Here is a 27,021-nt window from a genome sequence, read left to right on the forward strand (position 1 = left end):
GCCGCTACTGTGGGGCCCGCGACGCCGAGCCTTACACAGGCCCTCTCATGCCTGTAGGTGTCGCTAGCACCGGAGGGGGCCCCAGTGCTAGCGGCAGCCAAATACATGTATTAGCACTGAATGGCCGGGCATGTTCCGTGCCTGACCATCCAGTGCCTTACAATGACACTGATTGGCTAGCGGCGCGATGACATCATCGCGCCGCTTCCATGCTTGGAAGGTGCTGATTGGCGGGGCAAGTCATTCTGCCCCGCCAATCGGCGTCATTGGAGGACGCTCGTTCAGCTCCTGCAGACATGCTCAGAAGAGAGCATGTCTGCATCGCCAGTGAACAGCGTGGGAACCGGCGAATGTGAGTATGTCAAGTTTTTTTTTTTCCCCCTCATAAAAATGTGAATGGCATTATCTATAGTGGGGGGGGGGGTCATCTTTATGTGGGCTATTATATATAGGGGGTCTATATGTGGGGCAGTAGCTACAGGGGGGTCTATATGTGGGGCAGTAGCTACAGGGGGGTCTATATGTGGGGTAGTAGCTACAGGGGGGTCTATATGTGGGGTAGTAGCTACAGGGGGGTCTATATGTGGTTGTGTGGGCCATTATATACAGGGGGCTCTATATGTGGGCCATTATATACAGGGGGGTCTATATGTGGGGGTGGGGGCCACTATATACAGGGGGCTCTATATGTGGGCCATTATATACAGGGGGCTCTATATGTGGGCCACTATATACAGGTGGGGGTCTATATGTGGGCCACTATATACAGGGGGGTCTATATGTGGGACACTATATACAGGGGTGGGTTACCTGTGGGGCACTATATACAGGGGGGTCTATATGTGGGACACTATATACAGGGGTGGGTTACCTGTGGGGCACTAGCAACAGGGTGGCTATATGTAGTGCACAGTCTACAGGGGTGGGCTATATGTGGGACACTATATACAGGGGGAGCTATATGTGAGACACTATATACAGAGGTGGGCTATACGTGGAGCACTAACTATAGGGGAAGCTATATGTAGGGCAGCACGGTGGCTCAGTGGTTAGCACTATTGCCTTGCAGCTCTGGAGTCCATATGTGGGCACTATCTACAGGGGCTTCTATGTAGGTCACTATCTACAGGGGGCATGTTGTGTGTTTGTGACAGTTATATTTAGATGTGTTGAGAATTTTAACTTTGTTTACAGGTGCAGAAATGTTTTAAAAGTGAGAAGCTGAAGACATCTGAACGGAAAACTGCAGAAATGGGTCATGGCCGGGAGAAATCCATCATAGATGTCTGAACCGGAGGGAGAAGAAAAGAACTAGAATCTGAGACGTCACCGGTGAGTCACTTAATGTAAATGTTTATTCTGCCTCTAATCAGTATTGTAGTCACTGTATGATCTGCAGCGAGATGATGGTGATAGGATTTTTTTTGTGAAACCGCATCTCCCAGCATATCCTTACCATTGTTCAGGCCATGTTGGGAGCTGTAGTTTTACGCCGTACAAACCTATACGCAGTGGCGTAACTACCGCTATAGCAGCCGTAGCGACTTCTACAGAGCCTGCAGCATGAGGGGGCCCGTGCCACCCGCCGGCACGGCCCCCTCCCATGGCCGCAGGCTCCGCTAGCAGCCGCTATAGCTGCTACAGCGCGACGCCACTGAAGGGGTTGTTCCTACATAAGACATGTATCCCCTATCCACAGGATAGGGGATACATGTGTGATCGCTGGCAGGGATGAGGAGAACAGGGGACCAAAAGTCCCCCCTAAGTTCTCCATGACAAACCTCAGACTTCCGGGGTCTGTGTCGGCAGCTCCGTAGAAATGAATGGAGCGCCGGTCGCGCTTGTGCGCATGCGTGACTAGCGCTCCTTTCATTTTTATTGAACTGCGCAGACGCCGGAAGTCCGAGGTTAGTCATGGAGAACTTCGGGGGACTTTCGGTCCCCCGTCCTCCTTATCGCTGCCAGCGATCACACATGTATCCCCTATCCTGTGGATAGGGGATGCATGTCTTTTGTAGGACAAACTATAGGCCGTTTTTTTTTGGGGGGGGGGGCTATATGGCGTTATCTACAGAGGGGTTCTGTATGGCGTTATCTACAGGGGGGGCTGTATGGCGTTATCTACAGGGGGGGCTGTATGGCGTTATCTACAGAGGGGGTCTGTATGGCGTTATCTACAGGGGGGCTGTATGGCGTTATCTGCAGGGGGCTGTGTATGGTGCTATCTATAGGGGGGCGCTGTGTGGTGGAATCTATAGGGAGGCACTATCTACAAGGGGGGGGGGTTGTGTGATTCCCAGCAGAGGGGGGGCCCCAGTCAAAAGTTTGCTATGGGGCCCAGTCTTTCCTAGTTACGCCCCTGGAGGAGGTGCTATTAAACAAAAACTTGCACAATGCGAGACTCGCTGGATATGGACCCTTGGGACAATGTTTCCACATGGGCTAAATGAATCTCTGAGCTACGCTCCGTTTCTGTAACCATTGACTCCGCAGTGGGTCTTGGTTTTTTAATCTTTTCTATATTTGTGTTATTTTATAGTACTAACTACTCTCGTTTTGTCCATTCTTTTTTTCATATAACTAGAACTTCGCATCACCTATTGAGTCTATCTGAGGAGGTTACTAAGGGGATCATATCTAAGAGGACAAAGGAAGAATTCCTTAGTATCGTCCTGCATGCTATGTTTGTGTGTTCCGCTATTATGTAATTTTGCATTATTACAATAAATTCTACATATCCTCTATGTATGTATATTTTATATTACATTGAATTGTTCGTTGACACATTTATATTATACTCATTCATTGTGGTTATGTTTTTAATACATATGTCATATTACAACATATTGTTCCAGTATGTATCTTATAATGCACTTTCCCTGTATTTTTATACACCTATTGGTATTCACATTACAAGTTTTTAACCAGTTTTTATAAAGCTTTTGATGATTGAATATAATATTCTGTCATGGTCTTATTTATTAATTGTCATATTATAACAACTTTGTGTCACTTATTCATTCTTATTCACTCACTTTATTTATTTCATTATCATGTTACATTCACATGATGTTTGAGGGTCTTTTTTCCTTTTTTTCATTCACCACCATCGGTCCCATAATTAATATATTAGTTATTACTAATACTGGACCGTCATATATTCATTATATTCATTCATTCACACCTTTGTTCTTATGCATTCCCTCTTTATGTCACCACACACACATATCACCACATTTCTCCTACTATCACCCTTCTTATCCATCAGGGCATTTCCTCTCAGGGTATGTTCACACGGCGGGGGTCCGTAACGGCTGAAATTACGGGGATGTTTCAGCCTGAAAACATCCCCGTAATTTCAGCCGTACCGGCATGTGCAGGCGCTTGAACGCCGCGTCAATTACGGCCGTAATTAGCGCTGCTATTCATTGGAGTCAATGAATAGCGGCTCCAATTACGGCCAAAGAAGTGACAGGTCACTTCTTTGACGCGGGCGTCTATTTACGCGCCGTCTTTTGACAGCGGCGCGTAAATATACGCCTCGTGTGAACAGACAAACGTCTGCCCATTGCTTTCAATGGGCAGATGTTTGTCAGCGCTATTGAGGCGCTATTTTCGGGCGTAATTCGGGGCAAAAACGCCCGATTTACGTCCGTAAATAGGCCGTGTGAACATACCCTCACTCCCTTGTCATCACAGTTTATTTACACTCACACGGCATACCAAGACTGCCGTCCCCCTCCCTCCCCCTCCCTTCCTTTTCTCTCACTGCTCACACAACATTCCATTGTTCACGGTAATCAGTGCAGACATACTCTTATCCTATTATCCATTAACTACATTTCTCTTCATCTTATGGTGACGTAGCCACGATGAGAGGGTGCGCTGATGCAGTTTGAGAAAGCACAAAAACTAAACTCTCGGGGGGGGAGTGGTCCTGGCTCATTCCGTCTGCTGTCTCTAATTGGAGCAGGCTGTGGGGGGCGCGGTCAGTCCTCGCCGCCCCAAATCCTCTCTGATGACGCAGTACAGGAAGTGGGGCAGCGCCATCTTTGTACCCCGCATCAGACGCCACCTATCCTCCATCCGGTCATATCACCTCCTCCTCTTGACTCATAACACCTGGGATGCGCAGTATATAAGAGTGGGCACGAGCAGCTTGACCCCAACCCCGGACGAAGGCAGGTGCCGAAACGCGCGTCGGGTGTAGACGTCCCATCTTTGCATCACAATGTCTACTGGTATGTTGAACAAATACTTGCCATCTTCAGCAGCTTGCACAAAACTTTGCCTATAACTCTTTGATTACACTTCAAAACCAGCTTTTGCACACCTAAACTGCTCTATACTATTGTATCCTGTTGGCGTTGTTTATACATTTTCTTTTTTACTTAAATCGCCACTACTGTACGAAATATATGCATATATGTGTTTTAGCCAGGTATGCTGCTATTTATTTATTCGCTGCCATAATACCTTATTGTTTCCAACATGTTGACCAAATTAGCACATCTGATTTATGATTGATGTGACGTCCTTTTTTATTGTGTGACTTATCCTTATTTCCATCTTTTTACTTGTCTCATGTCTCTATTCAATAAAGATTGTATATATATTTTTTGTACTTCACGTGCCTCAAGTCGATCATTTTTTCTTTGTCAGTTTCTCATGCTAAATCTTTTGATCGACGCACCAAGTGTATCTTGGTCAATACTTAGGATATGATAACGTGCCGCTCACATAACTAGCAACAGTGCTTTACAGTGTAAATGTTGATGCTTCGAGCACCATTATCATCATCATATTCTGTCTGTTGGTATTCTTTTGGTCTATATGTAGTAACTGACAGTATACCTCCCCTCCTCGTTCCGGAGCACAGCGGAGGTCCTAACGTCTTCTCGCGTCCAGACGCTGTGTGCTGCGCACATTGCAATGCTGGATAGTGTCAGGATCTCCGCTGCGTCTGGAGCCGAAGAGAAGGGTAAGAGCGTTACTGGCAGGTAAAGGCAAAGGGCTGAGTCCAGCGATAAGAAGATAAAATGGAAACTAATTCCGAGTTTACTAGAGTTTCAATTTAAAAGGTCCAATAGTTTGGAGTCCTGGTGTGCAAATAGAAGGATATGACGGTCCAGTCTTGGGGCCTACGCGTTTCAGACGTTGAGCACGTCCTTAATCATGGCTGGCACCGGACCAGCTGATCTGTGCGGAGCCCGGGTGTCAGACCCCCGGTGTGTGTGTGTGTGTGTGTGTGTGTGTGTGTGTGTGTGTGTGTGTGTGTGTGTTTTCACACATCGCATAAATACTGCAGATTTTCCCTTAACGCATTTCATTGCTGAAAAACCACAGCGTATTACAGTAGCACTAGTAGAAATCTCATCTACACGCTGTGTGAAAAACCCACTGAAAAACCGTACATAAATTGATCAGTGGTGCGTTTTTTAATATTCGCAGCATGTCAATTTATACTGCGGAATCGCTGGTTGTCTGATGCAGGTTTTCCCCATTGAATTAAAGAGGGAGGTAAAACCCGTTATAAAAAGCAGATGTTGAGATTTTTGCTGCAGAAAAGCTGCGATTCCGCTGCAAAAATCGAAGCTCACAAAAAAAAGTCTATACTTACCCAGATCTCTTTGCTTCCACGTTCAGCCCATCCTCCAGGTAAGACGTTTCATCCCATGTGACAGCTGCAGCCAATCACAGACTGCAGCGATCACATGGGACGAAAGGAAAACGGGCTGCAGGACGTCAGAGGGACACGTCGCCAAGGCTATTAATAGACTTTTTTTTATTTATACGTGATATTTTCTGCAGCGGACATTTCGGCCCAAAAACTGCACCACAATTTGGTGCAGTTTTTCAATTGGAATTCTCTGCAGTATCCAAGGGGCAGTGGCGTCTCGCTAGCACGGGGCTTTCGGGGCCCAAGCCCCGGATCTTTGGCCCGGAAAGCCCCGGACGACTGCCACATAATGACGTAGCTATAGGGGTCGCAATTGCAACCGTGCCCAAAAGCCAGGGGGGTCCACGGAACCCTGCACCACGACTATAAACAGTTACTATAGTAACTGGAACCTATATGATAATAAGCTACACGGGCCCCTGTTACTGTAGTAACTGACAGTATACCTCCCCTCCTCGTTCCGGAGCACAGCGGAGGTCCTAACGTCTTCTCGCGTCCAGACGCTGTGTGCTGCGCACATTGCAATGCTGGATAGTGTCAGGATCTCCGCTGCGTCTGGAGCCGAAGAGAAGGGTAAGAGCGTTACTGTCTGCTGGGGCCCTGTATCTAAGCCTACCACATGTTACGAATGTTTTTTTTTGTGTTTTTGTATTTTTTACAGGTTTGGTTGTTGCACTACTTCAGATTAGAGTTCTACTTCGATGACGGATTTTTAATTCTAAATAAAATGGTTAATGAGGGTTGTGTCAGGGTTTTATTTCAATAAAATATTTTTTCTACGTCTGTATTTTTTTTTAAAACTTTATCACTACTGCCTTAGTAATGGCCGCTGGCTGATTGACAGCGTCCATTACTAAGGCGGGGCTTAATGTTAGCCGGTGAAAAGGCTAGCACTAACCCCCATTATTACCACGGTACCCAAGTGTGTCGGGAAGAGCCGCGTACGATCCAGTGCCCAACTATCAGTAGCGACGGTCGGGTACTGGGGCTGCAGGCTGGTATTATTGGGCCGGGAAAGGTCAAAAGCAGAGGCCCTTCCCACCCTGGTAATGCTAGCCTGCTGCTGTTTTATTGTATCTGGCTGCTTATGAAAAATGGGGGGACCCCACGTCATTTTTAAAAAACTAAATAGAAAAAACTATGTGGAGTTCCCTTCATTTTTGATAACCAGCCAGATTATAAAAAATGGCTGGGAAGGCCCAATGGTTTTTTACTTTCCCAGCCTAATAATACCAGCCTGCAGCCGCCCCAGTACGTGACTATCGCTACAGATGGTCGGGTACTGGATCGTACCCAGCTCTTCCCGGTACCCCTGGTGGGTACCGTGGTAATAATGGTGGTTAGTGTTAGCATCTGCACCGGCCTTAGTAATGGATGCTATCAATCAGCCAGTGGCCATTACTAAGGTGGTAGTAATAAAGTTTAAAAAAATACAAGGACATACAAAAAAATATTTTATTAAAATAAAAAAACACCCACACAATCCTCGTTCACCATTTTATTGACAAAAAAAACCCGCCGTCATCGAAATAGCCCTCAAATCCGACGTAGTCCAACAACCAAACCTGTAAAAAAACAGAAACACAACATTTTTTTTGTAACACATAAAAAAGCAAAACAATTATTATCTTACCTTACCTGGTCCAGCCCTGGAGCCGCAATGTCAGCGAGCCGGGCCCCTTATCTAAGCCCATCATGTTTAACCCTTTCACGACCAAGGATGAAAATGAATGTCCTGGTCGGCTGCTAGTTCCCGCACCAGGACGTTCATTTTCGTCAGCATTTCAAACTGTCACTCTGTGTAAACACAGAGTGACAGGCGTGCGCTGACAGCTGTCCTAGACAGCTGAGACATCAGTCTCGCCGGACAGCGGACCATCGCCGCTGCTTTCGGCAATTAACCCATTAAGTGCGGCGACGGATTGCCGTCGCCACATTTAAGTGGTTTGAAGCACATCGGCAGCCCCCACGAAGTGATCGTGGGGGCTACCGATGCTTGTCACGGCAATCGGAGGTCAGATAATGACCTCCGGGTTGCCATGTACGGATGCCTCGGAGGAGCAGCCTCCGGCCGGTCCTCCGAGGCTTCCTGTCAGAGTGACAGTTACGTCACAATGACAGTTGGAGTACATTACACTACGTGTGTAGTGTAATGTACTCTAGCAGCAATCAAAGCTGCAAGTCTAAGTGTCCCCTAGTGGGACAAGTGAAAAAGTAAAAACAAGTAATAAAAATGTTTTAAAAAAAGTGTAAAAATAAAAGTTATAAGTTCTATAAACACTATATGCTTTTTTTCCTATAATAAGACTTTTATTATAGAAAAAAAATGAACACGTTAAAAAAGTACACATATTTTGTATCACCGCGTTCGTAACGACCCCAACTATAAAACTGTAATGTTATTTTTCCCGCACGATGAACACCCCAAAAAAAAAAAATCAATAAAAAACTACGACAGAATCACAATTTTTTTGGTCACCACCGCTCCCTAAATAAACAATAAAAAGTGATCAAAAAGTCGCATGTTCCCAAAAATAGTACCAATAAAAACTTCTATCCGTCCCGCAAAAAACAAGCCCTTACACAGCTTTTTTGACTAAAAAATAAAAAAAATATGGCTCTCAGAATATGGTGACACAGAATTTTTTTTTTTTTATAAATAAGTCATTTTATTGTGCAAACGCAAAAAAAAGGACCAAACCTATATACATCTGGTATCGCCGTAATCGTACCAACCCGCAGAATAAAGTAAAAATTTCATTTATAGCGTACGGTGAGCGCCGCAAAAAGAAAACCTAAAAAACGGTGTCAGAATTCCTGTTTTTTGCTCAGGATTGCAAAAAAATTGAATAAAAAGTGATCAAAAAAAAAAAAAAAAAAAAAAAAAAAAAAAAAAATCGCATGTACCCCAAAATGGTACCAATGAAAACAACAAATTGTCCCGCAACAAATAAGCCCTCACAGGGCTCCGGTGGTGACAAAAAAAAAAGTTCTGGCTTTCAGAATATGGCGATGCAAAATGTGCAGCGTGTTCCAAAAGCGGATAAGATCGGGCGCCATTTATCAGTGCGACACCGGCCACACATCTATGAAATATTATTTATTTACTCCATTATTATACCCTCTTATTATGCCCTGATGTACTCCGCACAGATTACATATGCCCCCACATCATAACTGAAATACCAGCAAAACCCAAAACAGAAAAACTACCAAGCAAAATCTGCGCTCCAAAAGCAAAATGGCGTTCCCTCCCTTCTGAGCCCTGCAGCGTGCCCAAGCAGCAGTTTGCGCCCACACATATGGCGTCGCCATACCCGAGAGAACCCGCTTAACGTTTTATGAGGTATTTGTCTTCTGTGGGCACAAACTGGGCACAACATATTATGCACTAAAATGGCGTATCAGTGGAAAATTGCAATTTTAACTTTGAACCATCCGCTGTGCATTAACCCCTTTGCGCACTATGACTTAATTGCCCGTCATGGTGCGGCAGTTGATGTATGGAGCCGGCTCATGTGCTCAGCCCGCTCCATATGCTGCGGGTGTCGGCTGTGTATTACAGCTGACACCTGGGACTAACGGACAGGTACAGCGATCGCTCTGTTACAGAAGCCTGTAAGAATAACAATATACTGCAATACATTAGTATTGCAGTATATTGTACCAGTGATCCAATGATCGCTGGATCAAGTCCCCTAAGGGGATTGATTAATAAAATGTGTAGAAGAATAGTTATTAGTAGTGAGAATTTAATTTGCACAGTGCACACCTTAAAAAAAATTAATAATTGAAACCGCCAAAATCACTTTTTTTTTTTTTTGTCACCTTCGTTCTAAAAAAAAAAATGTAATACAACTTTTGAATCACTTTTTATGTACCAATAAAAACTGCAGCTCCTCCCGCAAGAAATAAGCCCTCACACCACTCTATTGATGGAAAAATAAAAAAGTTATGGCTCTTGGAAAGCGGGGAGTGAAAATCTAAAATATGAAAGCAAAAAATGGATCAGTCCTGAAAGGGTTAATTCATTTCTAATGAAAAAACGTATGATCACATGTGGGGTATTTCCGTACTCGGGAGAAATTGCTTTATAAAAAATGGTTTTTTTTCCTCCTTTATCCCTTGTGAAAATGAGAAAATTCAACATTTTAGTGGAAAAAATTTTGATATTAATTTTCGCGCCCTAATTCTAATAAACTCTGCAAAAGACTCGTGGGGTGTAAATGCTCACTATACCCCTAGAAAAATTCCTTGAAGGTTTTTCCAAAATGGGGTCACTTTTGGGGAGTTTCCACTGTTTTGGTCCCTCCAGTGCATTGCAAATGCGACATGGCACCGAAAACCATTCCAGCAAAATCATAAATCCAAATGGCGCTCCTTCCCTTCTGAGCCCTGCTGTGGGTCCAAACAGCAGTTTATTACCACATATGGGGTATTGTCGTAATCGGGAGACATTGCTTTACAAATGTTGGGGTGCATTTTCTTCGTTATTCCTTGTAAATAATAAAAATTTCTATGTTTCAGAAAAAAAGTACATTTTAATTTTTACAGACTAATTCCAATATATTTAGCGAAAAACCTGTGTGGTCATTATGCTAACTATACCCCTAGATAAATACCTTAAGGGGTCTAGTTTTCGAAATGGGGTCGTTTATGGGGAGTTTCTATCGTTCTGGCAGCTCAAAGCCTCTCCAAATGTACAGTGGGGCCTAAAACATTTTCAAGCAAAATAGGAGTCCTGAAAGCCTCCGGGTGCTCCCTTCCTTTGGGGCCCTGCCGTGTGTCCAAACAACGCATTAGGGCCACAATGTGGGTATTTTTGAAAACAGGAGAAAGAGGGTGTTAGATTTTGGGGTGTGTTTCTTCATTTTCTTGGTCGCTTTACAAAGAAATTGGTCTTCAAACTGATACTTTTATGAAAAAAAGTGTCATTTTTTTTTTCCACCTGCTATGTATTAAATTTAGCAAAAAACTGTGGGGTCAAAATACTTACTATACCCCTAGGTAAATACCTTAAGGGGTCTAGTTTTCTAAATGGGGTCATTTGTGGGGGTTTCCATCACTCTGACACCTATGAGCCTCTGAAAACCTGGCTTGGTGCAGGAAAACAAAATGTACTTCAAAATTTATAAAATTATTATTCAATTTGTAAGTCCTCTAAATTGCTGAAAATGTATTTTATTTTTTCAAAAGTGCTGCCAAAATAGAGTAAAGAGATAGAAATATATATTTAATTAAAAAAATTGTACAGTATGTGTGTACATATGTGACACATTGCAGTTAAAAATAGGGTAAAATGGTAATTTTTACAAAATTTCTTCCATTTTTCTATTTTTTAATTAATTTCCACAAATCGTATCAGTCTACTTTTACCACTAAAATAAAGTACAACAGGTGACGAAAAAACAATGTCAGAATTACTTGGATATTCAAAACTTTCACAGAGTTATTCTCTGATAAAGTCAGACATACCAGATTTGACAAATCTGGCTTGGTCATTAAGGTACAAACATGCCCGGTCATTAAGGGGTTAATACTATCTGCTCAGCCACTGTATCTAAGCCTATCATGGGTGATACTGTCTGCTGAGCTGCTGTATCTAAGTCTATCATATGTGATAAAGTCTGCTGACAATGCATCCAATTCTATCCAGTGGTGTAGCTATAGGGGTCTTAGGCGCCATGCACACGACCATATATTTCATCCGTAATTACCGACTCATTCATTTCTATTGGCCACGGACCCCTTTCAGTATTTTTACTGATGGGTGTTCGTGGCTGAAAAAAAATTATAGAACCTGTCCTATTCTTGTCCGTAATTACGGCACGGACTCTCCCATAGAATCCTATGGGCGCTTCCGTAAATACGGACGGCTACGGATGTGCATCCGTAAACCGTCCGTATGTACGGAAGCGTTGCTATGCAACATAGTGACATAATTTGCAGCCTCCCTTTTTTTCACGGATCCGTATATACAGATCAAATACGGGTGAATTACGGATAGATGAAACTACGGTTGTGTGCATGGGGCCTTATGGGAGCATGGCCCGTAAAAAGCAAAAGATAGGACACGTTCTATCTTTTGCGGTACAGTTTTTACGGCACAGACACCCATCCGTAGCAATACGGAAAAGCGTCCGGGGCCAAAAGAACTGAATGGGTCCGTGATTGCGGAGAGTTTTTTACGGTCATGTGCACGGGGTCTTAGTCTTATAGATATGCCATCTCTGATATGTATGCAAAAATATTTTTCTTTTTCGGGGTGGGGGGGGGGGGGGTCTACATACGGCTCAGGGTTTGTGCCCCTGATCTTTTAAGACCCTAGCAACGGATACGCCATATACTTCTATGCAGGGTATCTGTCCTGTGTGAACATACCCTAAGGGCTCATGCACATGGCTTCCACGGTCCGTGCGTTGGCCGGGAGCCCGGACCGCAAAAACATAGGACAAGTAATTTTACGGGCCGCATTTGTGGTCGGGCTACTAAAAGTCAATGCACATCTTGTATGTGCACGGTCCGTGATTGCGGACGGCCCGCGTATGAAATTGCGTGGCCGTCTATAATCACAGGCCGCGCACATGACTACGGCCATGCGCATGAGGCCTAAGGGTACATTGACATTGGGCAGTAAAGGTATAAATACATGCTGCTTTTGCTTTTCAGGGATTGTGGAATTTAAATGCAGGGGTTTTTTAATACAATTTCTTTTCACTAAATTCAGGATTGGATTTATAAAATGCATGTATTTACCGCAACGTGAATGTAGATATGCCGTGGCTTTTTAAAAAAAAAAAAAAAAAGAAAGGTCAGGAAAAGTTTACAAAAATACATGAATTTAGCCTATATTTTTCCTGCTCATGGTTAGAAAACTGCCCCGAAAGAAAACAGTGTGAACAACAGCTAATGGCGTGTTCCTTCCGTCATGGAGTACATGCTTCGATCATAGTTATAATGGTGATCAGATCATATTACAATGGAGAAGCTCTGACAATGATCACATCTCACAAATCTCATTCATTCCCCCTGGAGATATTACAAACGAACATCAGCACAGAACGATGGATGTGGATGAGAGTCGTGATTTGTACCGTAAAGAGCGTATTACACAGACAGCGCTCCCCTCCGGTCATGCTGATAACTACAGGCCCAGCCCAGTGTGCCTCTCACCTGCGATCTCACCTCCAGGTATCTGAGCAGCCCGGAGAGGAGCCTGATAACCGAGGCCTGTGATTCCAAAGAAAGCCATGATGAGGACAACAAGGAAGCGTCGCCGGTTACCATGGTGAGCATAGAAGGCGCCGGAATAAGCCGTGACCATGGAGACTGACGTCTCTGACAGCCTTACAGCGAGCGCAGCGTAGGTAGGATGTGCCAGCCGGAAGCTATGAATTCTGGGTATTTGGCTCAAAGTACATTCTGTTATCGGGCTACGTGTGTGTATGGTCCCTGGGAAAAAGCGTTTTGTTAAGGGTCCGACTCCTCCTCAGGTCAACAAAGACGCAGTATTATGTGTGTCCGTTTCACGTGGGCACGGTGTGGTGGTATTTTTACCTTATTCTGGCCACGCCCTCATGATGACAGCCATTAAACCCGACATAACTAGCGTAGTTGCCAACATTTGTATTTTTCCCCCCACGAACATTTAGGGTGTGGCATCTTTGGTGGGTGTGGTTAATGGGCGTGGCTTTCTTCCAGAATTTAAAAAAAGTCTGCACTAGTTTGGCTGACAACTACTCTGGTGGCCAGTATATCACACCAGTTATCTGGTTATTTACAGGGACATACGAAAAAGAATGAACACTATTAGTAATGGGCGAAAATATATAATTAATTTTTGTATGTTTCGAAAACGTGGAATGAACAGATTTTCTTTGCAGTTGAGTAAATAAACACTAATTCCATAGAAACAGAGGTGTAAAAATGTTTCCTGTGCTTGATTTCCCTGGAATGAACAGTATCTATGTGCAGTTTATAGTAGAATTAACACATATTCCATAGAAACAGATGCATAATTATTTTCCTGTGCTTGATAGCCCTGGAATGAACAGTATCTATGTGTAGTTAATAGTAGAATGAACACATATTCCATAGAAACAGATGCATAATTATTTTCCTGTGCTTGATAGCCCTGGAATGAACAGTATCTATGTGTAGTTAATAGTAGAATGAACACATATTCCATAGAAACAGATGCATAATTATTTTCCTGTGCTTGATAGCCCTGGAATGAACAGTATCTATGTGTAGTTTATAGTGGAATGAACACATATTCCATAGAAACAGATGCATAATTATTTTCCTGTGCTTGATTTCCCTGGAATGAGCAGGATCTATGTGTAGTTCATAGTAGAATGAACACATATTCCATAGAAACAGATGCGTAATTATTTTCCTGTGCTTGATAGCCCTGGAATGAACAGGATATATGTGTAGTTTATAGTGGAATGAACACATATTCCATAGAAACAGATGTGTAATTATTTTCCTGTGCTTGATAGCCCTGGAATGAGCAGGATCTATGTGTAGTTCATAGTAGAATGAATACATATTCCATAGAAACAGATGCGTAATTATTTCCCTGTGCTTTATAGACCTGGAATGAACAGGATATATGTGTAGTTTATAGTGGAATGAATACATATTCCATAGAAACAGATGCGTAATTATTTTCCTGTGCTTGATAGCCCTGGAATGAACAGGATATATGTGTAGTTTATAGTGGAATGAACACATATTCCATAGAAACAGATGTGTAATTATTTTCCTGTGCTTGATAGCCCTGGAATGAACAGTATCTATGTGTAGTTAATAGTAGAATGAACACATATTCCATAGAAACAGATGTATAATTATTTTCCTGTGCTTGATAGACCTGGAATGAACAGTATCTATGTGTAGTTTATAGTAGAATGAACACATATTCCATAGAAACAGATGCATAATTATTTTCCTGTGCTTGATTTCCCTGGAATGAGCAGGATCTATGTGTAGTTCATAGTAGAATGAACACATATTCCATAGAAACAGATATGTAATTATTTTCCTGTGCTTGATAGACCTGGAATGAACAGTATCTATGTGTAGTTTATAGTAGAATGAACACATATTCCATAGAAACAGGTGCGTAATTATTTTCCTGTGCTTGATAGCCCTGGAATGAGCAGGATCTATGTGTAGTTTATAGTAGAATGAACACATATTCCAGAGAAACAGATGCCTAATTATTTTCCTGTGCTTGATAGACCTGGAATGAACAGTATCTATGTGTAGTTTATAGTGGAATGAATACATATTCCATAGAAACAGATGCGTAATTATTTTCCTGTGCTTGATAGCCCTGGAATGAACAGGATATATGTGTAGTTTATAGTGGAATGAACACATATTCCATAGAAACAGATGTGTAATTATTTTCCTGTGCTTGATAGCCCTGGAATGAACAGTATCTATGTGTAGTTAATAGTAGAATGAACACATATTCCATAGAAACAGATGTATAATTATTTTCCTGTGCTTGATAGACCTGGAATGAACAGTATCTATGTGTAGTTTATAGTAGAATGAACACATATTCCATAGAAACAGATATGTAATTATTTTCCTGTGCTTGATAGACCGGGAATGAACAGTATCTATGTGTAGTTTATAGTGGAATGAACACATATTCCATAGAAACAGGTGCATAATTATTTTCCTGTGCTTGATAGCCCTGGAATGAGCAGGATCTATGTGTAGTTTATAGTAGAATGAACACATATTCCAGAGAAACAGATGCCTAATTATTTTCCTGTGCTTGATAGACCTTGAATGAACAGGATCTATGTGTAGTTTATAGTGGAATGAACACATATTCCATAGAAACAGATGCGTAATTATTTTCCTGTGCTTGATAGCCCTGGAATGAACAGGATATATGTGTAGTTTATAGTGGAATGAACACATATTCCATAGAAACAGATGTGTAATTATTTTCCTGTGCTTGATAGACCGGGAATGAACAGGATCTATGTGTAGTTTATAGTGGAATGAACACATATTCCATAGAAACAGATGCATAATTATTTTCCTGTGCTTGATAGACCTGGAATGAACAGGATCTATGTGTAGTTTAAAGTAGAATGAACACATATTCCATAGAAACAGATGCGTAATTATTTTCCTCTGCTTGATAGACCTGGAATGAACAGGATCTATGTGTAGTTTATAGTGGAATGAACACATATTGCATAGAAACAGATGCATAATTATTTTCCTGTGCTTGATAGCCCTGGAATGAACAGTATCTATATGTAGTTTATAGTAGAATGAACACGTATTCCATAGAAACAGATGCGTAATTATTTTCCTGTGCTTGATAGCCCTGGAATGAACAGGATCTATGTGTAGTTTATAGTAGAATGAACACATATTCCATAGAAACAGGTGCTTAATTCTTTTCCTGTGCTTGATAGCCCTGGAATGAACAGTATCTATGTGTAGTTTATAGTAGAATGAACACATATTCCATAGAAACAGATGTGTAATTATTTTCCTGTGCTTGATAGACCTGGAATGAACAGTATCTATGTGTAGTTTATAGTGGAATGAACACATATTCCATAGAAACAGATGCATAATTATTTTCCTGTGCTTGATTTCCCTGGAATGAGCAGGATCTATGTGTAGTTCATAGTAGAATGAACACATATTCCATAGAAACAGATGCGTAATTATTTTCCTGTGCTTGATAGCCCTGGAATGAACAGGATATATGTGTAGTTTATAGTGGAATGAACACATATTCCATAGAAACAGATGCGTAATTATTTTCCTGTGCTTGATAGCCCTGGAATGAGCAGGATCTATGTGTAGTTCATAGTAGAATGAATACATATTCCATAGAAACAGATGCGTAATTATTTCCCTGTGCTTTATAGACCTGGAATGAACAGGATATATGTGTAGTTTATAGTGGAATGAATACATATTCCATAGAAACAGATGCGTAATTATTTTCCTGTGCTTGATAGCCCTGGAATGAACAGGATATATGTGTAGTTTATAGTGGAATGAACACATATTCCATAGAAACAGATGTGTAATTATTTTCCTGTGCTTGATAGCCCTGGAATGAACAGTATCTATGTGTAGTTAATAGTAGAATGAACACATATTCCATAGAAACAGATGTATAATTATTTTCCTGTGCTTGATAGACCTGGAATGAACAGTATCTATGTGTAGTTTATAGTAGAATGAACACATATTCCATAGAAACAGATGCATAATTATTTTCCTGTGCTTGATTTCCCTGGAATGAGCAGGATCTATGTGTAGTTCATAGTAGAATGAACACATATTCCATAGAAACAGATATGTAATTATTTTCCTGTGCTTGATAGACCTGGAATGAACAGTATCTATGTGTAGTTTATAGTAGAATGAACACATATTCCATAGAAACAGGTGCGTAATTATTTTCCTGTGCTTGATAGCCCTGGAATGAGCAGGATCTATGTGTAGTTTATAGTAGAATGAACACATATTCCAGAGAAACAGATGCCTAATTATTTTCCTGTGCTTGATAGACCTGGAATGAACAGTATCTATGTGTAGTTTATAGTGGAATGAATACATATTCCATAGAAACAGATGCGTAATTATTTTCCTGTGCTTGATAGCCCTGGAATGAACAGGATATATGTGTAGTTTATAGTGGAATGAACACATATTCCATAGAAACAGATGTGTAATTATTTTCCTGTGCTTGATAGCCCTGGAATGAACAGTATCTATGTGTAGTTAATAGTAGAATGAACACATATTCCATAGAAACAGATGTATAATTATTTTCCTGTGCTTGATAGACCTGGAATGAACAGTATCTATGTGTAGTTTATAGTAGAATGAACACATATTCCATAGAAACAGATATGTAATTATTTTCCTGTGCTTGATAGACCGGGAATGAACAGTATCTATGTGTAGTTTATAGTGGAATGAACACATATTCCATAGAAACAGGTGCATAATTATTTTCCTGTGCTTGATAGCCCTGGAATGAGCAGGATCTATGTGTAGTTTATAGTAGAATGAACACATATTCCAGAGAAACAGATGCCTAATTATTTTCCTGTGCTTGATAGACCTTGAATGAACAGGATCTATGTGTAGTTTATAGTGGAATGAACACATATTCCATAGAAACAGATGCGTAATTATTTTCCTGTGCTTGATAGCCCTGGAATGAACAGGATATATGTGTAGTTTATAGTGGAATGAACACATATTCCATAGAAACAGATGTGTAATTATTTTCCTGTGCTTGATAGACCGGGAATGAACAGGATCTATGTGTAGTTTATAGTGGAATGAACACATATTCCATAGAAACAGATGCATAATTATTTTCCTGTGCTTGATAGACCTGGAATGAACAGGATCTATGTGTAGTTTAAAGTAGAATGAACACATATTCCATAGAAACAGATGCGTAATTATTTTCCTCTGCTTGATAGACCTGGAATGAACAGGATCTATGTGTAGTTTATAGTGGAATGAACACATATTGCATAGAAACAGATGCATAATTATTTTCCTGTGCTTGATAGCCCTGGAATGAACAGTATCTATATGTAGTTTATAGTAGAATGAACACGTATTCCATAGAAACAGATGCGTAATTATTTTCCTGTGCTTGATAGCCCTGGAATGAACAGGATCTATGTGTAGTTTATAGTAGAATGAACACATATTCCATAGAAACAGGTGCTTAATTCTTTTCCTGTGCTTGATAGCCCTGGAATGAACAGTATCTATGTGTAGTTTATAGTAGAATGAACACATATTCCATAGAAACAGATGTGTAATTATTTTCCTGTGCTTGATAGACCTGGAATGAACAGTATCTATGTGTAGTTTATAGTAGAATGAACACATATTCCATAGAAACAGATATGTAATTATTTTCCTGTGCTTGATAGACCGGGAATAAACAGTATCTATGTGTAGTTAATAGTAGAATGAACACATATTCCATAGAAACAGATGTGTAATTATTTTCCTGTGCTTGATAGACCTGGAATGAACAGTATCTATGTGTAGTTTATAGTAGAATGAACACATATTCCATAGAAGCAGATATGTAATTATTTTCCTGTGCTTGATAGACCGGGAATGAACAGTATCTATGTGTAGTTTATAGTGGAATGAACACATATTCTATAGAAACAGATGCGTAATTATTTTCCTGTGCTTGATAGCCCTGGAATGAGCAGGATCTATGTGTAGTTTATAGTAGAATGAACACATATTCCATAGAAACAGATGCGTAATTATTTTCCTGTGCTTGATAGACCTGGAATGAACAGGATCTATGTGTAGTTTATAGTGGAATGAACACATATTCCATAGAAACAGATGCATAATTATTTTCCTGTGCTTAATAGACCTCGAATGAACAGGATCTATGTGTAGTTTAAAGTAGAATGAACACATATTCCATAGAAACAGATGCGTAATTATTTTCCTCTGCTTGATAGACCTGGAATGAACAGGATCTATGTGTAGTTTATAGTGGAATGAACACATATTCCATAGAAACAGATGCATAATTATTTTCCTGTGCTTTATAGACCTGGAATGAACAGTATCTATGTGTAGTTTATAGTAGAATGAACACATATTCCATAGAAACAGATATGTAATTATTTTCCTGTGCTTGATAGACCGGGAATGAACAGTATCTATGTGTAGTTTATAGTGGAATGAACACATATTCCATAGAAACAGATGCGTAATTATTTTCCTGTGCTTGATAGCCCTGGAATGAACAGGATATTTGTGTAGTTTATAGTGGAATGAACACATATTCTATAGAAACAGATGTGTAATTATTTTCCTGTGCTTGATAGACCTGGAATGAACAGTATCTATGTGTAGTTTATAGTAGAATGAACACATATTCCATAGAAACAGATGTGTAATTATTTTCCTGTGCTTGATAGACCGGGAATGAACAGGATCTATGTGTAGTTTATAGTGAAATTAACACATATTCCATAGAAACAGATGCGTAATTATTTTCCTGTGCTTGATAGCCCTGGAATGAGCAGGATCTATTTGTAGTTTATAGTAGAATTAACACATATTCCATAGAAACAGATGCGTAATTATTTTCCTGTGCTTGATAGACCTGGAATGAACAGGATCTATGTGTAGTTTATAGTGGAATGAACACATATTCCATAGAAACAGATGCATAATTATTTTCCTGTGCTTGATAGACCTGGAATGAACAGGATCTATGTGTAGTTTAAAGTAGAATGAACACATATTCCATAGAAACAGATGCGTAATTATTTTCCTCTGCTTGATAGACCTGGAATGAACAGGATCTATGTGTAGTTTATAGTGGAATGAACACATATTCCATAGAAACAGATGCATAATTATTTTCCTGTGCTTGATAGCCCTGGAATGAACAGTATATATGTGTAGTTTATAGTAGAATGAACACATATTCCATAGAAACAGATGCATAATTATTTTCCTATGCTTTATAGACCTGGAATGAACAGGATATATGTGTAGTTTATAGTAGAATGAACACATATTCCATAGAAACAGATGTGTAATTATTTTCCTGTGCTTTATAGACCTGGAATGAACAGGATCTATGTGTAGTTTATAGTGGAATGAACACATATTCCATAGAAACAGATGTGTAGTTATTTTCCTGTGCTTGATAGACCTGGAATGAACAGTATCTATGTGTAGTTTATAGTAGAATGAACACATATTCCATAGAAACAGATATGTAATTATTTTCCTGTGCTTGATAGACCGGGAATGAACAGTATCTATGTGTAGTTTATAGTAGAATGAACACATATTCCATAGAAACAGATGTATAATTATTTTCCTGTGCTTGATAGACCTGGAATGAACAGTATCTATGTGTAGTTTATAGTAGAATGAACACATATTCCATAGAAACAGATGCATAATTATTTTCCTCTGCTTGATAAACCTGGAATGAACAGGATCTATGTGTAGTTTATAGTGGAATGAACACATATTCCATAGAAACACATGCGTAATTATTTTCCTGTGCTTGATAGCCCTGGAATGAACAGTATCTATGTGTAGTTAATAGTAGAATGAACACATATTCCATAGAAACAGATGTATAATTATTTTCCTGTGCTTGATAGACCTGGAATGAACAGTATCTATGTGTAGTTTATAGTAGAATGAACACATATTCCATAGAAACAGATATGTAATTATTTTCCTGTGCTTGATAGACCGGGAATGAACAGTATCTATGTGTAGTTTATAGTGGAATGAACACATATTCCATAGAAACAGATGCGTAATTATTTTCCTGTGCTTGATAGCCCTGGAATGACCAGGATCTATGTGTAGTTTATAGTAGAATGAACACATATTCCATAGAAACAGATGCCTAATTATTTTCCTGTGCTTGATAGACCTGGATTGAACAGGATCTATGTGTAGTTTATAGTGGAATGAACACATATTCCATAGAAACAGATGCATAATTATTTTCCTGTGGTTGATAGACCTGGAATGAACAGGATCTATGTGTAGTTTAAAGTAGAATGAACACATATTCCATAGAAACAGATGAGTAATTATTTTCCTCTGCTTGATAAACCTGGAATGAACAGGATCTATGTGTAGTTTATAGTGGAATGAACACATATTCCATAGAAACAGATGCATAATTATTTTCCTGTGCTTGATAGACCTGGAATGAACAGTATCTATGTGTAGTTTATAGTAGAATGAACACATATTCCATAAAAACAGTTGTGTAGTTATTTTCCTGTGCTTTATAGACCTGGAATGAACAGTATCTATGTGTAGTTTATAGTAGAATGAACACATATTCCATAGAAACAGATATGTAATTATTTTCCTGTGCTTGATAGACCGGGAATGAACAGTATCTATGTGTAGTTTATAGTGGAATGAACACATATTCCATAGAAACAGATGCGTAATTATTTTCCTGTGCTTGATAGCCCTGGAATGAACAGGATATATGTGTAGTTTATAGTGGAATGAACACATATTCCATAGAAACAGATGTGTAATTATTTTCCTGTGCTTGATAGACTGGGAATGAACAGGATCTATGTGTAGTTTATAGTGGAATTAACACATATTCCATAGAAACAGATGCGTAATTATTTTCCTGTGCTTGATAGCCCTGGAATGAGCAGGATCTATGTGTAGTTTATAGTAGAATGAACACATATTTCATAGAAACAGATGCGTAATTATTTTCCTGTGCTTGATAGCCCTCGAATGAACAGGATATATGTGTAGTTTATAGTGGAATGAACACATATTCTATAGAAACAGATGTGTAATTATTTTCCTGTGCTTGATAGACCGGGAATGAACAGGATCTATGTGTAGTTTATAGTGGAATTAACACATATTCCATAGAAACAGATGCGTAATTATTTTCCTGTGCTTGATAGCCCTGGAATGAGCAGGATCTATGTGTAGTTTATAGTAGAATTAACACATATTCCATAGAAACAGATGCATAATTATTTTCCTGTGCTTGATAGACCTGGAATGAACAGGATCTATGTGTAGTTTAAAGTAGAATGAACACATATTCCATAGAAACAGATGCGTAATTATTTTCCTCTGCTTGATAGACCTGGAATGAACAGGATCTATGTGTAGTTTATAGTGGAATGAACACATATTCCATAGAAACAGATGCATAATTATTTTCCTGTGCTTGATAGCCCTGGAATGAACAGTATCTATGTGTAATTTATAGTAGAATGAACACATGCCATAGAAACAGATGCGTAATTATTTTCCTGTGCTTGATAGACCTGGAATGAACAGGATCTATGTGTAGTTTATAGTAGATTGAACACATATTCCATAGAAACAGATGCATAATTATTTTCCTGTGCTTGATAGACCTGGAATGAACAGGATCTATGTGTAGTTTAAAGTAGAATGAACACATATTCCATAGAAACAGATGCGTAATTATTTTCCTCTGCTTGATAGACCTGGAATGAACAGTATCTATGTTTAGTTTATAGTGGAATGAACACATATTCCATAGAAACAGATGTGTAATTATTTTCCTGTGCTTTATAGACCTGGAATGAACAGGATCTATGTGTAGTTTATAAGGGAATGAACACATATTCCATAGAAACAGATGCGTAATTATTTTCCTGTACTTTATAGACCTAAAATGAACAGTATCTATGTGTAGTTTATAGTGGAATGAACACATATTCCATAGAAACAGATTGTAAAGGATCTGCCAGGCACAGCTTCGGGGTTAACGCCCATAGATAATCAGTCTGCACCTGCTTCTATGTCTGTGAGACTGACTCCATCTTCCACCACTCAGGGTGGCAGGCTTAGGAGTGGGAGAACACAGCCTGGCCAGACTGAGCTAGCTTCCGCCCTCTGTCTATTTATACCTGCCTTTCCTGTTCCTCCTTTGCTTGTGATTTTTCCGTGGGCAACTTCCCCATTTCCCTGGCTTCTTTGTACCCTTGTCTGTTTGTCTGTCGTGCACCTATTGAGGGTAGGGACCGTCGCCCAGTTGTACCCCGTCGCCTAGGGCGGGTCGTTGCAAGTAGGCAGGGACTGAGTGGCGGGTAGATTAGGGCTCACTTGTCTGTTTCCCCACCCCCCGTCATTACATAATCACAAGCACCATACCTAGTCTACCCTGGTCCCTGACACTACTATTGACCCCCTTGAGACCCTGGCTCAGCAAATGCAGGGTCTCTCCCTCCAGGCCCTGGCTCAGAGGGTCAACCAGCCTAATGCTACCTTGGTAGTCCCCCTCACCTCTTGAACCCCACCTCAAGTTGCCCGACCGGTTCTCAGGGGACCGGAAGACTTTTCTCTCCTTTCGGGAGAGTTGTAGGCTCTATTTTCGCTTAAAGCCCCACTCCTCAGGTTCTGGGAGCCAGCGGGTGGGTATAATTATGTCCCGGCTCCAGGAAGGGCCCCAAGAATGGGGCTTCTCCTTGGCTCCTGACGCCCCTGAACTTTCCTCCGTTGATCTTTTCTTTTCTGCTCTCGGACTCATCTATGACGAGAATGACAAGATTGCTTTTGCCGAGAGTCAGCTGGTGACCTTACGTCAGGGTAAGAGACCTGTTGAGGAGTATTGCTCTGACTTTAGGAAGTGGTGCGTAGCTTCTCGGTGGAATGACCCTGCCTTAAGGTGCCAGTTTAGGTTGGGTCTGTCGAACGCCCTGAAAGACCTGCTAGTTATCTATCCCTCTTCTGACTCCCTAGACCAGGTTATGGCTTTAGCGGTACGACTTGACCGACGTCTCAGGGAACGACAACGTGAACGTTTATGTGTTTTCTCCTCTGACTCCCCCATGATGCCTCCCGAGGTTCGGTTGCTTCGTTCCTCCCCGGAAGACTCGGAGGTACCTATGCAACTCGGGGCCTACGTGTCCCCCCAACAACGTAGAGATTTCCACAGGAAGAATGGTCTCTGCTTCTATTGTGGGGATGACAAGCATCAAGTGAACAACTGTCCTAAGCGTAAGAATGCAGCCGGAGAACTTCCGCGCCTAAGTGATCATCGGGGAGCTCACTTGTGCGCACAGGTATTTCCCGTAAATATGAAACGTAATAAAATCTTGCTTCCCTTTCAGGTCTCTTTTGGTGGTAGGTCTGCTGCCGGCAGTGCCTTCGTGGATTCAGGGTCGTCTGCTAATATCATGTCTGTGGAATTTGCTATGTCTCTAGCTATGCCATTGATTGATTTGCCTAAACCTGTCCCGGTAGTGGGTATCGACTCCACTCCTCTTGCTAATGGTTATTTTACACAGCATACCCCTGTTTTTGAACTCCTTGTTGGCTCCATGCATTTGGAGCAGTGCTCTGTACTGGTGAGGCAGGGATTATCGTCCGATTTGGTTTTAGGCCTTCCCTGGTTGCAGTTGCATAATCCCACGTTTGACTGGAATACTGGGGATCTTACCAAATGGGGTAATGAATGCATGACGTCATGTTTTTCTGTTAATTCTATTTCTCCTCATAGAGAATATGATTGCGCAATTGATTTGGTACCAGGAGCTAAGCTCCCTAAGGGTAGGGCTGGGTCTAAAAATATTAAGGCTGATGCACTGTCGCGTAGCTTCATGGCCAGCCTTCCTTTGGAGGAAGATCCTGCATGTGTTTTGCCTCCAGGTATAATCATTTCCTCTATTGATTCTGATTTAGTCTCTGAAATTGCGGCTGATCAAGGTTCAGCTCCCAGGAGCCTTCCTGAGAACAAGCTGTTTGTTCCCCTGAAATTCCGGCTAAGGGTACTTAGGGAAAATCATTACTCTGCACTATCTGGCCATCCAGGCATCCTGGGTACCAAGCACCTCATTGGCAGAAACTATTGGTGGCCTGGGTTGCCCAAAGACGTTAAGGCCTACGTCGCCGCTTGTGAAGTTTGTGCTAGGTCCAAGACTCCCAGGTCCCGACCAGCGGGCTTACTATGTTCTTTGCCCATTCCCCAGAGACCTTGGACCCATATCTCCATGGATTTTATCACCGATTTGCCTCCATCTCAAGGCAAGTCGGTGGTGTGGGTTGTAGTAGACCGCTTCAGTAAGATGTGCCACTTTGTGCCCCTCAAGAAACTACCCAATGCTAAGACGTTAGCTACCTTGTTTGTCAAACACATCCTGCGTCTCCATGGGGTCCCTGTCAATATTGTTTCTGATAGAGGGGTACAATTTGTTTCATTGTTTTGGAGAGCCTTCTGTAAAAAGTTGGAGATTGATCTGTCCTTCTCCTCTGCCTTCCATCCTGAAACTAATGGCCAACCTGAGAGGACTAATCAGTCTCTAGAACAATATCTAAGGTGTTTTATCTCTGACTGTCAATATGATTGGGTCTCATTCATTCCCCTCGCCGAATTTTCCCTTAATAACCGGGTCAGTAACTCGTCAGGGGTCTCCCCCTTTTTCTGTAATTTTGGGTTTAATCCACGGTTCTCTTCCGTTTCACCTGGTAGTTCCAACAATCCCGAGGTAGAGGTCGTTCATCGAGAACTGTGCACAGTCTGGGCTCAGGTTCAGAAGAACCTAGAGGCGTCCCAGAGCATACAAAAGACTCAGGCAGATAGAAAACGTTCTGCTAACCCCTTGTTTATAGTCAGGGATTTGGTGTGGCTATCGTCTAAAAATTTGCGCCTTAAGGTCCCGTTCAAGAAGTTTGCTCCCCGGTTTATAGGGCCGTACAAGGTCATTGAAGTCCTCAATCCTGTCTCCTTCCCACTGGAGTTGCCCCCATCTTTTCGAGTACACGACGTGTTCCATGCCTCCCTCCTTAAACGCTGCTCCCCGTCCTTGGCTCCCTCGAGGAAACCTCCGGTCCCTGTTCTCACACCTGAGGGGGCAGAATTCGAGGTGGCCAAGATTGTGGACAGCAGGATGGTCAAAGGCTCCCTCCAGTACCTGGTCCATTGGAGAGGATACGGGCCTGAGGAGAGGACTTGGGTACCCGCTCGGGATGTTCACGCTGGGATATTGGTCAGGAGGTTTCACCTTCGTTTCCCCAGTAAACCAGGTCCACTTAGAAAGGGTCCGGTGGTCCCTCATAAAAGGGGGGGTACTGTAAAGGATCTGCCAGGCACAGCTTCGGGGTTAACGCCCATAGATAATCAGCCTGCACCTGCTTCTATGTCTGTGAAACTGACTCCATCTTCCACCACTCAGGGTGGCAGGTTTAGGAGTGGGAGAACCTATCACAGCCTGGCCAGACGGAGCTAGCTCCCGCCCTCTGTCTATTTATACCTGCCTTTCCTGTTCCTCCTTTGCTTGTGATTCTTCTCTGTTGGTTTCCTGGACGTGCTGCAGCTTCTTGTACTACTTGTCCTCTGCTTGTGATTGACCTTGGCTTTTCTGACCACTCTTCAGCTCTGCGTTTTTGTACCTCGCTCATCTCCTGGTTTGACTCGGCTCGTTCACCTCGCTTGTTGCTCACGATGTTCCCGTGGGCAACTTCCCCGTTTCCCTGGCTTCTTTGTACCCTTGTCTGTTTGTCTGTCGTGCACCTATTGAGGGTAGGGACCGTCGCCCAGTAGTACCCCGTCGCCTAGGGCGGGTCGTTGCAAGTAGGCAGGGACTGAGTGGCGGGTAGATTAGGGCTCACTTGTCTGTTTCCCCACCCCCCGTCATTACACAGATGCGTAATTATTTTCCTGTGCCTTATAGACCTGGAATGAACAGTATCTATGTGTAGTTTATAGTAGAATGAACACATATTCCATAGAAACACATGCGTAATTATTTTCCTGTGCTTTATAG

At 41.5% G+C, this 27,021-nt stretch overlaps 2 protein-coding genes across 6 annotated transcripts in view; one reads left to right on the top strand and one right to left on the bottom strand.

Moving 5' to 3' along the window:
* Window positions 1–13,210, bottom strand: part of SPMIP11 (sperm microtubule inner protein 11) — a 108,411-nt gene extending 95,201 nt beyond the window's left edge. For 2 of the 5 annotated variants that reach the window (XM_075852215.1, XM_075852214.1), the window contains exon 1: window positions 12,854–13,192. In XM_075852215.1, coding sequence (XP_075708330.1) covers window positions 12,854–13,004 — 151 coding nt within the window. In that variant the 5' untranslated portion in view covers window positions 13,005–13,192. Of the gene's footprint in view, window positions 1–12,853 lie in introns of all 5 variants that reach the window. The other 3 variants (XM_075852213.1, XM_075852212.1, XM_075852211.1) reach the window with 3 other exon arrangements.
* Window positions 4,020–27,021, top strand: part of LOC142742455 (uncharacterized) — a 60,917-nt gene continuing 37,915 nt past the window's right edge. Inside the window, exon 1 of the mRNA XM_075852210.1 lies at window positions 4,020–4,241. Within this exon, the coding sequence (XP_075708325.1) occupies window positions 4,232–4,241 (10 nt within the window). The 5' untranslated portion in view covers window positions 4,020–4,231. The remainder of the gene's footprint in view (window positions 4,242–27,021) is intronic.

This window comes from Rhinoderma darwinii, chromosome 2 (assembly GCF_050947455.1).
Source record: "Rhinoderma darwinii isolate aRhiDar2 chromosome 2, aRhiDar2.hap1, whole genome shotgun sequence".
Taxonomy (NCBI): Eukaryota; Metazoa; Chordata; class Amphibia; order Anura; family Rhinodermatidae; genus Rhinoderma; species Rhinoderma darwinii.